General features: G+C 50.9%; 1 protein-coding gene across 1 annotated transcript in view; it reads right to left on the bottom strand.

The window, feature by feature from the left end:
• LOC149523058 (uncharacterized) overlaps positions 1 to 14,780 on the bottom strand; it is a 224,171-nt gene that overhangs the window by 19,042 nt on the left and 190,349 nt on the right. Inside the window, 5 exon segments of the mRNA XM_089771245.1 lie at positions 3,763 to 3,963; positions 5,888 to 5,947; positions 7,536 to 7,651; positions 8,350 to 8,372; positions 8,680 to 8,910. Of these exon segments, the coding sequence (XP_089627371.1) occupies positions 3,763 to 3,963; positions 5,888 to 5,947; positions 7,536 to 7,651; positions 8,350 to 8,372; positions 8,680 to 8,910 (631 nt within the window).

The following is a 14,780-nucleotide window of genomic DNA, read 5'->3' as shown; positions in this document are numbered from 1 at the left end:
ACAAGGATTGTTAGGAAGAGATGGGATCCACCTAACAGAGGAAGAAGCATCTTTGCGGGCAGGCTTGCAAACCTAGTGAGGAGGGCTTTAAACTAGGTTCGTTGGGGGATGGTGACCAAAACCCTGAGGGGAGTGGGAAAGTCGGATACTGGGAAGGAATGCAAAGAGGAATGAGCAACAAAGGAGGACCCCTGATTCGAATGGAGAAGGTAGGGCAATCAACTGGTTATCTGAGGTGTTTGTACACCAATGAGAGAAGCCTGGGCAACAAACAGGAAGAACTGGAGGTCCTGGCCCAGTCCAAGAAATATGATTTAATTGGGATAACAGACTTGGTGGGATGACTCGCTTGACTGGAGAACTGTCATAGAAGGATATAAACTGTTCAGGAACAGGCAGGGGAGAAAAGGAGGAGGAATTGCATTATATGTAAGAGACTATGATTGCTCAGAACTCCAGTATATAGAGGGGAAAAAAGCCTGTTGAGTGTCTATGGGTTAAGTTTAAAGGTGCAAACAACAGCAGTGATGTTGTGGTTGGGGTCTACTACAGGCCACCAAATCAGGTGGATGAGGTAGATGAGGCTTTCTTTGGACAACTGAGAGACGCTCCCAGATCGCAGACCCTGGTTCTCATGGGGGACTTTAATCATCCTGACATCTGCTGGGAGACCAATATAGCAGTATACAGGCAATCCAGGAAGTTTTTGGAGAAAGTTGGGGATAACTTCTTGGTACAAGTGCTGAAGAATCCAACCAGGGGCCGTGCACAACTTGACCTTCTGCTCACAAACAGGGAGGAAGTAATAGGGGAAGTAGAGGTGGGAGACAACCTGGGAAGCAGTGATCATGAGATGGTAGATTTCAGTATCCTGACCAAAGGAAGAAAAGAGAGTAGTAAAATACACACCTTGGACTTCAGAAAATCAGACTGACTGGCTTAGAGACCTGATGGGCAGAAATCCCCTGGGATGCTAACATGAAGGGGAAAGGAGTCCAGGAGAGCTGGCAATATTTTAAAGAAGCCTTATTGAAGGCACAGAAAGAAACCATCCCGATGGGTAGCAAGAGAAGCAAACATGGTAGGAGACCAGATTGGCTTACAGGGGAAATCCTTGGTGAACTTAAGCACAAAAAGGGAGCTTACAAAAACTGGAAACTTGGACAAATGACCAGGTAGGGATATAAATGTAAAGCTCGAAAATGCCAGGGGCTTATCAGGAAGGCAAAAACACAATTGGAATTGTGACTGGTGAAGGATAACAAGAGAGGTTTCTACAGGCATGTTAGCAAGAAGGTGGTGATCGGACAAGGTGTGGGGTCCCTACTGAATGAAGGAGGTAATCTAGTGACATGATGTGAGGAAAGCTGAAGTACTCAATGCTTTCTTTGCTTCTGTATTCACGGACAAGGTCAGCTCCCAGACTAATGCACTAAGTGACGCAAGATGGGATGAAGATGGACAGCCCTTGGTGGGTAAAGAACAGGTTAGGAACTATTTAGAAAAACTAGACATACACAAATTCATGGGTCTGGACTTAATGTATCCGAGGGTACTGAGGGAGTTGGCAAATGTCATTGAGGAGGCTTTGGCCATTATCTTTGAAAAGTGGTGGAGGTCGGGAGAGATCCCGGATTATTGGAAAAAGGCAAATGTACTGCCCATCTTCAAAAGAGGGAAGAAGGACTATCCAGAGAAGTATAGGCGAGAATTACCTCGGTCCCTGGAAAAATCATGGAAGGGATCCTTAAGGAATCCATTTTTAGGCACTTGAAAGAGGGGAAAGTGATCAGGAATAGTCAGCATGGATTCACAAAGAGCAAGTCGTGCCTGACCAACCTGATAAGCTTCTATGATGAGGTAACTGGCTCTGTAGACATGGGAAAGTCAGTGGATGTGATATACCTTGACTTTAGCAAGGCTTTTGATATGGTCTCCCACAATATTCTTGCCACCACGTTAAGGGAATGTGAATTGGATAAATGGACGGCAAGATGGATAGAAAACTGGCTAGAAGGTCGGGCCCAGGGGGTAGTGATCAACGGCTCAATGTCAGGATGGCGGTCAGTTACTAGCAGAGTGCACCAACGTTTGGTTCTAGGACGGGTTTTGTTCAACATCTTTATTAATGACCTGGATGAGGGGCTGAATTGCACCTTCAGTAAGTTTGCAGATGATACTAAGCTAGGGGGAGAGGTAGACATGCTCGAGGGCAGAAATAGGGTCCAGAGTGACAGACAAATTGGAGGTATGGGCCACAAGAAATCTAATGACGTTCAACAAAGACAAGTGCAGAGTCCTGCACTTGGGACGGAAGAATCTGAAGCATTGTTACAGGCTGGGGACCAACCGGCTAAGTAGTAATTCTTCAGAAAAGGACCCAGGGATTACAGTGGATGAAAAGCTGGATGAGAGTCAACAATGTATCCTTGTAGCCAAGAAAGCTAATGGTGTATTAGGTTACATTAAGAGGAGCATTGCCAGCAGATCCAGAGATGTGATTATTCCCCTTTATTTGGCACTGGTGAGGCCACATCTGGAGTATTGTCTAGTTCTAGGCCTCCCACTACAAAAAGGATGTGGACGCATTGGAGATGATCCAGCAGAGGGTAACCAAAATGATTAGGGAGCTGGAGCATACGACTTATGAGGAGAGGCTGAGGGAGTTGGGTCTGTTTAGTCTGCAGAAGCAAAGAGTGAGGGGGGATTTAACAGCAGCCTTCAACTTCCTGAAGGGAGGTTTGAAAGAGGCTGGAGAAAGGCTGTTCTCAGTAGTGACAGATGGCAGAACAAGGAGCAATGGTCTCAAGTTGAGGTGGGAGAGGTCCAGGTTGAATGAGGAAAAACTATTTCTCTAAGAGTAGTGAAGCACTGGAATGGGTTACCTAGGGAAGTAGTGGAGTCTCCATCCCTAGAGGTTTTTAAGACTGGCCTGACAAAGCCCTGGCTAGGTTGATTTTAGCTAGGACTGGTCCTGCCCAGGGCAGGGGGCTGGACTTGATGACCTTCTGAGATCTCTTCCACCTCTATGGTTCTATGATTCTAAGGTCACACAGGCAGTCTGAGACGGGCAGAGAGCTGAACGCAGGTCACCTGAGCATGAAGCCAGACATTCACACAGGAAGCCAGACATTCACACAGGAAGAGGCAAGTGAGCCCCAGAGACAATTAAACTGAACTTTTGTAAGGAAACCCAGCCTGTGCCTGAAATGCAAGCAGAGCCCTGCTCACTTTTATCTACTATCGAGCCACTTCCCACAAAACACTTGCAGAGCATGAACTGCCTCATCCAACCTTCCTCAGCCCCAGCATCCAGCCCCTCCCACTGGCAAGAACCAGCATGTCAGAGATTAGCTACAGGCAGGGAAGGACTCTGGGACCTGCACCCTGCTTCCATTGGCTCAGCACACTGCCAACAAGGGGAACCTGCAGGCACTAAGAGCAGCCAGACCCAGAACTCTGGTACTTGCTGTTCCTGCCTGAGCCTTTCTACTCACACCTCCAGTCAAGGCATAAAATGGGCAAGACAGGAAGGAAGCGCACTGAGACCTTAACTGTGGGAAGAGTAGCATCATTCTCATCTCCCTGAACCTGCTTTCCCTGGGAGGGGACACGGAAGGGACAGTCTTTCACTGTTAAGATTACTAGGGCAGATACTCCTGACATTGGGGGCAGAGGCAATGAATTAACCTGAACCAAACCCAACCCAGCTGCTCCAGAGCCCACCCAGCTTCTGTTAACCAAGGGGACAGGAATCCTTACCCAGCCAGGTCACAGCCTCATAATTCTCCTGCATCACATTCCTGTAGAGGGCTCTCTGGCCCGGGTCCAGCAGAACCCATTCCTCCTCAGAGAAATACACAGCCACCTCCTGGAAGCTCACCGGCTCCGCCACGGCCATTTCCTGTCCCTGGCTCTGCAGGCTGGAGGCTGAGCTGGAGTCAGACATGGGTGTTCTGCAGCCTGGCAGGGGGAGAAGGGGAATTGGAGACCATTCAGAAGGGGCTTTAATCCTTTCCACACCCCAATTCTCCCCAGACTCTGTTCCTGGTGACATGTGCTAGACTCTACCATTGTGGGCAAAAGCTTTAGTCTAGATATTCCATAAACAGCGCACACAAGTTAGATCCCAAATCCACATTCATTTCTCTCCGTATCTGGCTTGAGTTACAATATTACTGTGTCTGCAACAATGGGATCTAGTTATCAGCACCCAGTGTTTCTGATAAGCCACGTATTCATCTGCCTGGACATGGACATAGATTAAATGCAGGCTGCTGTATTTAAAACCCTTAGTCTTCATTCATGGATTTGCAGCACAAACTTTGCTCTCTCATCTGACAGAGACGTTATAAATCCTTTCCAAAACAGAGTCAGTGAAGTTAACACCACCATTCAGATGCTTATTGTTAAACACGTGCTGAGTGTTAGCAGGATGAGATCTTAAAATTCATGGATTCATGGGATCAGAAGATATCCTTAGTCATGCAGTCTGACCTCCTCAGTGTCACAAGCCATTACACTCAGTCCAGTTACCCAGGCACAAAGCTGTTTCCCCACAGTGTATTTTCTAGAAAGTCCCCCAGGGATCTGAAGACCTCAAGAGATGGAGAATCCACCAGGTCTTTGCTCATTTGTTTCAACAGCAAATCCTCTTCCCTATCAAACATTTGTGCCTCTTTTCTTGTCTGAAATAGTCTGGCTTCAGCTTTCACTTACATGGCTCAGTAGGAGCCAATCCACTCGACGGGGTGAGCAATTCATTTTGACGGGGGGCCAAATGGAATGTGGCTGAGAGCTGCACTCTTTCATGACATTAATGCAGGATCTGGGATGCGTGTTCGGAGGAGGACCCGTGGGGTAAGGATTTGGGATGCAGGACAGATGGGGGCATGTAGGAGGCAGTTTGGGTGAAGGAGGCAGGCTGTGATCTAGGACACTGGATTAGCCAACTACTCATTAGATATTTAAAGTACTTTTAATTTAGAGAAGTGATTTAGTGGACAAATAAGGGGCTGTGGGTTTCTGATCACTGAGAGGTCTTGCAAATATAGCTGCAGGAGGAGGACAGAGTTTGGGTATGCAAAGCGGGGAGCAGCAGTGGGGAGCAGAGATGAGGAAGGGAAGGGAGAGGTTGGGGTGTCAGAGGCAAACTCTGGACAGGAGACTTATCTGAGTGACTTCTGGCCACAGGCCAACCACCTCAGGCAGGCAGGGAGCCTGCCCAACCCTCTCTCAGGCTGCAGGGCCATGTGGGTGTGTGAATAATTATGATCCAGAGGGGAGCTGGCACAGTGCTTTGTTTCTGGTCAGAAACCGGCCAATGAGCTTGTCCTGGGGGTGGCAGCAGGGCCTGAAGCCTTCCCCGCTCCTCTCCGGGCTCACAGTCACTTTCTGAGTGGCTTTCAGATGGGGAGTGATATTCGTGGGTTGGATCCAATGATTTGGTGGGGTGGATCCGACCCATGGGCTGTATTTTGCGCAGGCCTGCACTAGACTTAACAGCCCTTGGGCATCCACCAGTTTCTTGCCTTGAACAAACTGATACCATGGAAGCCAGTCAGCTCTCAGCCTTTCGGCCTATTTATTGTTTGAAACCAACCCCATATTGAAACTGACTGAGCAGTGAAATCTGAGCCGGAAGGTGCTGTCCTTTGTGTGCTTTAAATTTACCCTTTTAGCATCACAAACCCATAGACCAGTGTTTCTCCAAGTGTCCACAGGTCTCCATGCAGTGCCTCTGGGTCTCCTCACTAATCAATGGCTGTGATTTAGGGCTGCGTGCACCGTGGTTGCTGGGTTTGGTTGGTAGCTTTAATGACAATCTCATGAAGATGTTTTCACAGGAATTTCTCATCATTTAAAGAATCTCCACCTGCAAACTCACCTTGTCTGAAAGCTCCCAGGGATTTTCCTCTTGCTCTCTCCAGTGCAGAGGGCAGAGTGTCTGGTGGGGAAGGGATAAGAGAGGTGAGATTCCAGGCTCTCCTATTTATAACAATGTCCCCACGCTGAACTCTGCATTTCACTTGTATCCTAGACCAGACACACACACTCAGGTATTTAGTATGAAAGAATCTGAAATTGTCATTTCCTTTCTAACTAGGGCACCTCCCAGCAATGGAGCCAATATCCCTGCAGCCCCACCCCCGTCCCAGGAGAGACAAGCTGTAAATGAGATTTACTCTTCCCTCCTTACCCCCTCCCTCTTGGCTTCTCATTCCCTTTGTAGGGGCAAACTGAGGCAGTCCATGGTATCTTGCTGAGAACTGCCATTCAAATCCTAAATTCAAGGCCTGAGAATTTACTGCATAAGCAGTTAACTTGACCCTGGTCGCCCTAGCTACCACATTACAAGAAGGCCTCACTCTGATAAGGCCCAGACTGATGCCTAAAACTGCGCAGGAATTATTTTCACTGTCTTTATTCCTTAAAAATAAGCTTAGATCCCAAATATCACCCCCGCAGTAGACTTATTATATTTCCAGCCGACAGAGTTGCCATTGTCGAAGCAAATGCCTCACTCAGTTTACGCGGCTAAACAGACAGTTTTATTGGCCAATAAAAGCCAAGTGAGCCAAACTTGGTCCCAGCAAAGCCGGGTCCAGTAAGGCTGTCTAATACAATCAATCCTAGTATCTCTATACACTTAACCAAACAGTCTGACGTCAGGGCATCCAATTACAGAAATAATTAATTAAACTAGGAAAAACAAAGCCTTATTAACAAGATGGTGGACAGGTACGAGGGAGTACCTCTCCTCTCTAAACCAGCCCAATTAACACATTTCAATAGCACATCTGTCTTGGCCTGGTGCATGAGGTAATAAAAAGTTTACTCTGGCCTACGTGCAAAAACAAAAAGCTAAAATGGTTTCTGTTATACAAGATAGCTTTTAGCTAAACATAAAATAGCTTCTACACCATCTAACGGGCCTTTGTTTATATTGGCTCACTTAGCGTGTTATCAATAATAGAAGTAGTTATTCCTAACATGTTTAATTGGCAATGGGCGGAGATACTGAATAACCTTGTAGTTTATTAGCTTACGTGCTCATTATGTTTCTGCCACTAGACGTATCAAATCACTTCCCCTCTGTCCATCTGCTGCCTATATAATCTAATGCATATTTTGATTAAGTTAGTGCTAACCAGGTTAACCCCTAAGTGGTACTCTACCAGCACTGATGTACAATAAATCCTCTGCTTTTTTTCACCTGCACCCAGTATGTCCGGAATTATTCCCTACACACTTATTGCTTCTTATCATAACCTGGAGCTGCGGTGGCGGAACATGTTGCCATCACAGTAACTTTAAATATTTTGATTTCAGAATGGGAGGTTCAGAGTTTGCAAACCCCTGGCTCTCTCTGCAAGTAGTTGGGTCTGTTCGCTCAGTGTCTCTAAGGAGAGCAGTGTGATGGGGCCGCCATTCTCTGTGTGTGAATTGAGGCAGGGGAAGGTTGGCTTCAGAGGCCAGATTCAATAGTCTCAGATACTTGAACCGCTTTCCCCTCATCCATCCCTTCCAGGTACCTTTGAACTCCCTCAGAGTCTCCGACAGAGCAATCGTTTTCTGGGAGAAACCTCTGACTTGTTCTTCTAGTTCAGGGGAAATCTCTTCCGGCAGCTGGAATTGCCCCATCTCACACCTGGACAGAAACAATTCCATGTGATTGTATTTCGTTTACTGTTGGTAAGTTCTGGCTAGTGAGTCTCAGTTCTAACAGGCCTGGAGTCAGAATTCCTCCAATTCTCCCAGCATGAGAACAGGGACAACACATCCCATGGCCATGTAACCTTCCCCTCAAAGATCCCATTTCTGTTCTTCACTTCTGGCCTGGGGAGATTGGCTGGGGGAGTAAAGGGGAATAGAGCCTCCATGACCAACTCACGCCTTGGCCTCCAGACACTAAGGGACAGGAGGTTCCCACATGAATGGCTGAAGGAATCTGTCCACTAGGGATTAGACTGAGACACCAGCTCCCCTCTCCCCAGCTCCTTCCACACAGGTCTCCAAACAGCCCTCGGGAGGGACAGACTTAGTCCCTGCTGCCCTGGGCTGAATGTGCCCAATGCCCAGCAGTGACAGGCCCATGTCCCACCCCACAGTCCTGAGGCAGCCAGTCCCCAGGGAGGTGAGAGCTCTAGGAAACACTTGAGGTCAGACTCTGCCCTGAATGGGGAATTCCAGAGTCTAAAGTGCGAGGATGAGACCCTCAGAATTAAATGAGTCCGAGATGTTCATGTCTAACATCTGGCTGTAGAGTTCTGGGGAGATGTGGTGCTAACATCCGCTCCAAGCCCTTTCCCTGCTCCATGAAGTGTGAGGGGAGCGAGAGCCACATACCTGCTCAGGGTGCTTCTGATGTCCTAGAAAAGAAGACACAGAAAAGAATCTCAGCCCCATTGGACACACAGGGGATCTTAGGGAAGGGATTTACAGATCTGGGAAGAGAGGCCCTGCCCTGGCCCCAGGAACATGGATCCCCTGAGCAAATGGGGCTTTGACATCTCTAATAGATCTGTGCCTGTAACTCTACAAAGCACAAGAGTCATTCGCATGGCAGCAATGCACAAGGTGTTGCACTGAGATCTGGACAGCTGGGCTCCAGCACTTGTGATTCAGGAGCCTCCCTTCCCTACATGAGGAGCTGGGATGTTTGTCCCTCAGTCTCACCTGCAGGACTTCACTTGCTGGCTTCTGACACTTCCCCTCCAGCTCACCGATCAACTCACTGAGACAGGAAATCTGCACAGAGAGTTTCCTGACAGGGTCAGTCTGGAACCTCCAAATCTCCTCGTACAGCTTCTCCAGCTGGGCCAGCAGGAGTTGTTCTTGTTCCTCCAGGAACTGCCGCAGCTGCTGAAACTCATCCACAATCATCTGCCTCTCAGCTTGGGTCCATTTCTGTATGAAAACAGGGAAAGGGCTGCTCAGGGGCATGGGTGGAGCCCAGAGCCCTTTCATGAGGAGCTGAGTGCGCAGCAGGAAGAATTTATTGAAAAACCCTACAATTTGTAACATTTGACTCTACTTTGTGATTACTAGGTCTCTCCCAGCACCTCCTTTGGCCCGTGTCCCTCTGAAAGGGATGTTCCCATTCAGAACCAGAGCAGCAGGAGGCAGGACTCAGCACCAGCCTGATAGAGATACCCACGGAGGAAAAAGAAGCAAACATGTTAATGAACCAAGTGAGCAGACAGTCCTTCAGGGGGACATTCAGCTCACTTGGGGAGCATGTCTGGGAAAGCCACAACGGCTGGACATTAACTCATGCACTGACAGGCCTGGCTTTTCCCTTCTGCTGTTGTTTTCCTTCTCAGTAGCTTTTCTCTCTCCTCCCTCAGAGTTTTCAAATGGGCCTCCAATTTTTCCTGAAGAAATAGAAATCAGCATGAGGGCAAACCCCATCAGATGTTGGGAGCCCCTTTGTCTGCCTTTAAGAGAGTCCCAATTTTGTGAAGCTCTGCCCCTGTCCAGCAGGGACTCAGCCCTGAACGTGGCTTTGTCCATAGAAAGAGACACAGGAGGAGACTGCGGATGCAGCAGGACACCTGCAAGGGTGGTGGCACAAGGATGCAGGTGGTTAACAACACTCATCATGTAACCCAGCGTTTCTCAAACTGTGGGTCGCAACCAACTTACAGGGGGGGGTCGCAGCTGGATCCGATTTTTTTGGTTGGTTGATTGGTTTTTTTCCCATTTGTGTCTTCCTGGCATCTCCAGACACTGCCCAGTCAATTTTCTCCTGCCACATCTGGCAGGGGAGTGAGGAGTACCACAGAATCTAGTGAAGAGGAGGAGGGGGAGAAGGGGGCAGTTGCCTGGTGCCGGGCTGGGTAGCACCTGACCAGCAACTTGCCACATGATGCTTCCCCTGCAAGCTGCTAGCTGAGGCAGCGGGCCAGCGGCAGAAGCAGACGCTTTTAAAAGTAAGATTCTTTCTCCATGCCTGGCTCTACGAGGGGAGGGGGGGAGATTTGATTGGAGCGCAGCTCCAGACACTGAGGATACCTGCCTCAGGGGGAGGAGGGAGTGCACTTGGATGGGAGGGTGCTGGGGGGGCTTGGCTCAGGGGAGGGGTGGGTGCAGTCACAAACTGGTGCAATTTTTGCTTAACAACTTTGGCTCCCACCCCCCCAACTTTTTTTTTTAGTGGGTCACGGTATCACAAGGTTTGAGAACCCCTGATGTAACAGATTACAATTTTACAAGTGACAGTATTTTTTTAACCTGCTGCCAGGCAGAGCTGGTAGAAGAAATGGGCTCTCCTGGGGCCAGGGATCTCTTGTGAGGTCTGCCAAGGGTGACCACAAGAACTGCTGCTGGCCAATGGGAACTCCAAGCAGCTGCAGACTGATGTTAGTTGCCAGAGGCAAGCGGGTACTGCTGGGGCAGTGGGAAGTTTAACCAGTAACTGGCACTGGTAAACATTAGCAGTTAACCAGTTTGAACTCTTGCTACAATCCAACTGAATCCTAGTTGTATTTGGCATGGACCTGCACTTCCTGAAGCCCTGCTATGGGCCCCACACAGCATCCAGCCCAGCAACCTCATCTACGTTCATGCATCGGAGTTTAACCCCCAGAAGTTCAGCATCCCAGTGGGAAACCTCTTCTCCCTGCTGGGCCTAAGGTTTTATCAAGGCATCTTTCTCTCTTAAAGGGCCACACTTCATCACTGTTCAGTGATGCTGAGGGACAGGGAGCAGTGGAGTCTAACAGTTGAACAAGGGTTCAGGACCAAACTCTATCCCTGACATGTTTGGTGACTATGAGCAACTTGCTGCCCCACCTTCCTTTCCCACAGTTTGTCTAACTGGACTGACACCTGCTCAGAGCAAGGACTTTCCCTTGCTGGGTATTGTGCAGAGTCCAGATTCCATTATGGATCTATAAGGCAAATGACAGATTATTGTTCCTGTTCATCCAATCAGTAATAGCTTGTAACCTCCTCTTCTCCAGTCCCAAGACAGCTCACTGACAGAGTGGCCTGTAGCTCCTGCAATCTAAACTGCTCTGATTGTTAACACTTTACCTTGTACAAGTACCCCTCCTGCCACCAGTGAGGGCTGGGTTTCAGGATTTAGAGCCTCAGAGAAACATTTCCCACATCAGGTATTTGACGTAAGTTGCCACAAAGCCAGAGCATTTACTTTTTACAGCATCTCTTGTACCATGAAGGCTTTAAGGAGCCGTGTCACACCTATGCCCAGTAACAGTCAGTGAAATTAGCTTGTAATTAAAACCCAATGTTATTTCCCATCACACTGGACAGCAACTTTGTACCTTGTACTCCTGAGCAGCTTTCTGAAAGGGCACCACCATGTGAGTTGGGGATCTGTCACACACCACAGAGATGGGAGTTTGATCCTCTTCACAGAACAGCTTCGGAGCCTCCTGGTGCTCCCCGCACACCCCGTCCCATCTTGCTCTCTTTGCTGCCTGGAAACTCAGCGGCTTGGCTAGTTCCACCACGTTTGCCAGCTGCCGGTTGGGCCGGAGGGGTCCCTGCTGCTCAGTGTCTCTGCCCTGAGGGCTGAGGGGGGCCTGGCAGGAATTGTGCCCACACTCCAGAGTGACAGGGGCTGTGAAATCCTCCAGGCAGACGGGACGCGGCGCTTCCTCCCGGACACTTTCCACGGGGCTCTCTGCAGCCATGGCTGCCGCTGGGCTGGGGCCGTGTCACTTCCTGGAGCTCAGCAGTGGGGGGGCAGGTCCCGGGGGGGGGGGGGGGGTCTGAGGCACCAGCACTGAGGATACAAAAAAAATCAAAGTTTAAAACCAGAAAAAATCCCCCAAAGCTTCGCTCACCCGCCAGGGCCTCCCCTGGGCCCCTCAGCTTCCTGCCCCCCCCCCCCGTCTCTGCGCCCCTCAGGCCAGGGCCCCTCCTCACCCTGTGTTCAACCCCCCCCCCGTCTCTGCGCCCCTCAGGCCAGGGCCCCTCCTCACCCTGTGTTCACCCCCCCCCCCCCGTCTCTGCGCCCCTCAGGCCAGGGCCCCTCCTCACCCTGTGTTCACCCCCCCCCCGTCTCTGCGCCCCTCGTGCCAGGGCCCCTCCTCACCCTGTGTTCAACCCCCCCCCCGTCTCTGCGCCCCTCAGGCCAGGGCCCCTCCTCACCCTGTGTTCAACCCCCCCCCCGTCTCTGCGCCCCTCAGGCCAGGGCCCCTCCTCACCCCGTGTTCAACCCCCCCCCCCGTCTCTGCGCCCCTCATGCCAGGGCCCCTCCTCACCCCGTGTTCAACCCCCCCCCCCGCATCAGGAGGCGCCCACAGCCCGAAGGGGGAACAACACGCGCGGGCTGAATGTTTGTGACGCGACCGCAGAGGCGGGGGGGGGGGGGCAGCGCGAGGCCCCGAGCCCCAGCGCCGGACTCACCCGCAGCGCAGGACGGCGGGTCACGGCCCCTCCCCGAGCGAGTAACGGCCCCAACGGCTCCCAGCCCAGAGAGCGCGGCGCATGCGCAGCAACCGCAACGAGCTCCGCTACCTTCCCCTTAGCGGCGGGGCCTGAGCGGGGCCGGGAGTGACAGCGGCGAAGCCGAATGGGGGGGGGCGCCGTCACACCGCGCATGCGCAGCAGGTCCGTGAAACCGATCCGACCCCTGCCGCAGGTCTTAGCTCCGACCGGGAGCTGCCTGGTCACGCCCCCTCGGAGGGGGGGGGGGGGTCACCGGGCTACTTCCGCCTCCCGGGCCCGGGCCGGTGCAGCGAGCAAAACTTCTCCAGATGCGACTTTGGGTGCACTGAGCATGCGCAGCGAACTGAGCCAACTCAGGAGCCTTCGCTGCCCCCTCGGATTTGCTGCCTCCTCTTCGGGGGGGGGGGTTTAAAACGGTTATTGGGGGCGAATTGCCGCGGGGGGGGGGGTGTCATGGTCTGAGCAGGGGGCAGAAATTTACCTGCTGGAGGGATCAAGCTCCTGTAGGTAGCGTCAGAAGAGGGGCTAGAGGGGAAAATCGGGGGGGGGGGGGGGGCTGACACTACCAGACCCTTTTCGTGGACAAAACCCCCGTTTCGGGAGGGGGAGGGGGGCAGTTACCCCGCTGTACAAGCCGCCTGTAAATACCGGGGTGCGAAGGGTTTTTCTTTTGCTTCCCTGGATGCTGCATGTCAGCCCCGAGCGGGGGGCGGGCTCCTGGGCTTGAGTTCTTAAAGGCTCAGGCCTCCCAATTCCTAGACGTCAATGCTTAGGGTAGTCTGACTACACAGCCCTTAATTTGAACTACTTAATTCGAACTAGGCGTTAGTCTTCGTATAATGAGGTTTACCTAGTTGGAATTAAGCGCTCCGCTAGTTCAAATTAAGTTCAAACTAGCTGTTTGTATGTGTAGCGTCTATGAAAGTTAATTCCAATGAACGGCTGTTAGTTTGAATTAACTTTGTAGTGTAGACATACCCTTACCTACATATCCTCAAACTCTGTCACACATTTTGAGAATTTAAAAGAGTCTCTTATCACTGTATAGCTACATGAAGTCTCATAACAGTTCCCAATCTGGCTTTTATCTGCTGATGTGATTCCCTGAATTGCGCTCGCTTCTTGTAAACCATTTTAATTATAGTTTTGCACCTTTACAAATGTTATTTCCATTACTCCGAACACATTGTCCTTTATCTGTATTATCACTTTGCAATGCATGTGCTGTTTATTTTTTATTTTAATAGCTAATGATCACCCAAAAATGTTAAGTAAGTAGTTGTTATTGGTTTTAGGAATTACAGCTCTGTGTCTTGCTATGATTTTTGTACTTTGATTTGTAATTAGGAGTTTTTAATCCTACAGCAGAGGCATAGCAAAGGGGGATTTGGCTGGGGAGGAGGCGCTGGGTTGCTTAGCTCTGAAGGAGGGAGATTTAGTGGAGGGCTCTGGGGTTGCTTGTCTCTGAAGGAAGGGGATTTGGTTGGTGGGGGCGGGGGGGCTCTGGGTTTGCCTGTCTCTGAGGGAGAGGGATTTGGTTGTGGGAGGTGCTTGGGGTGCCTGGCTCTGGCATCAGCTGGTAGAAAACCTGCCAGTCTCCAGTGGCAGCCCCTGGTCAGGCAGGCCAGGGCCAAGGGCATGGAGCAGGAGGTGGGGGGTCAGAGGCATATCAGGGCAGGCAATGGCAGGGGGAGAGCACAAGTGGGGGGTGGATCTAGAGAGGACGAGGTAGCTCAGGAGCATTTTTAGTGGGTGGGCAGTGTGTAAGGGGCCTTGGGGCAAGAACAGCAGGGTGGGGGATGACGGGTCTGAGTGCTTGTGCCCCTCAACCTCACATTTTGTGCAGCAGTGCCCAGCCAAGGCAAGGGACAGCCCATGTTAAAGACCCAGAGTAAAGTGATGGCTTGGCTGGTGGGGAAGCGAGAAGAGCTTTGTCATTTGTGAACTCTGCCCGCAAGTGCTGGGAGTGGAGGCGTGGGGAGACCCGTCCCCATATACTGAATTTGCCAGTGACCTGCCGCCTGGCACCCAGTTCCCTGCCCACTGACTTCCAGCCACTCACCCGCCTGTCACTGGACTGCCTCACTTGATTGCATCCAGACACAAAACGCTATCAAGCAACTGATGGCACCATCTGCCCACTGGAATGGTACCAAGCTGACGTGACCAAGGCAAGACTTATCCTTGCCAGCCCTTGCTCCACCTATTGGTAACACTCAAGTGTGTCTAAACTACATGGCTCCATTGACGGAGCCATGTAGATGAGTCTGATCGGCAGAGGGAAATGAAGCCGCGATTCAAATAATCTCAGCTTCATTTAAATTTAAATGGCTGCCGCGCTCTGACAACCAGCTGAT

The sequence above is a fragment of the Pelodiscus sinensis genome, chromosome 19, assembly GCF_052426305.1.
Source record: "Pelodiscus sinensis isolate ZL-2025 chromosome 19, ASM5242630v1, whole genome shotgun sequence".
Classification (NCBI taxonomy): Eukaryota; Metazoa; Chordata; order Testudines; family Trionychidae; genus Pelodiscus; species Pelodiscus sinensis.
This window is presented reverse-complemented; position numbering and strand designations above follow the sequence as displayed.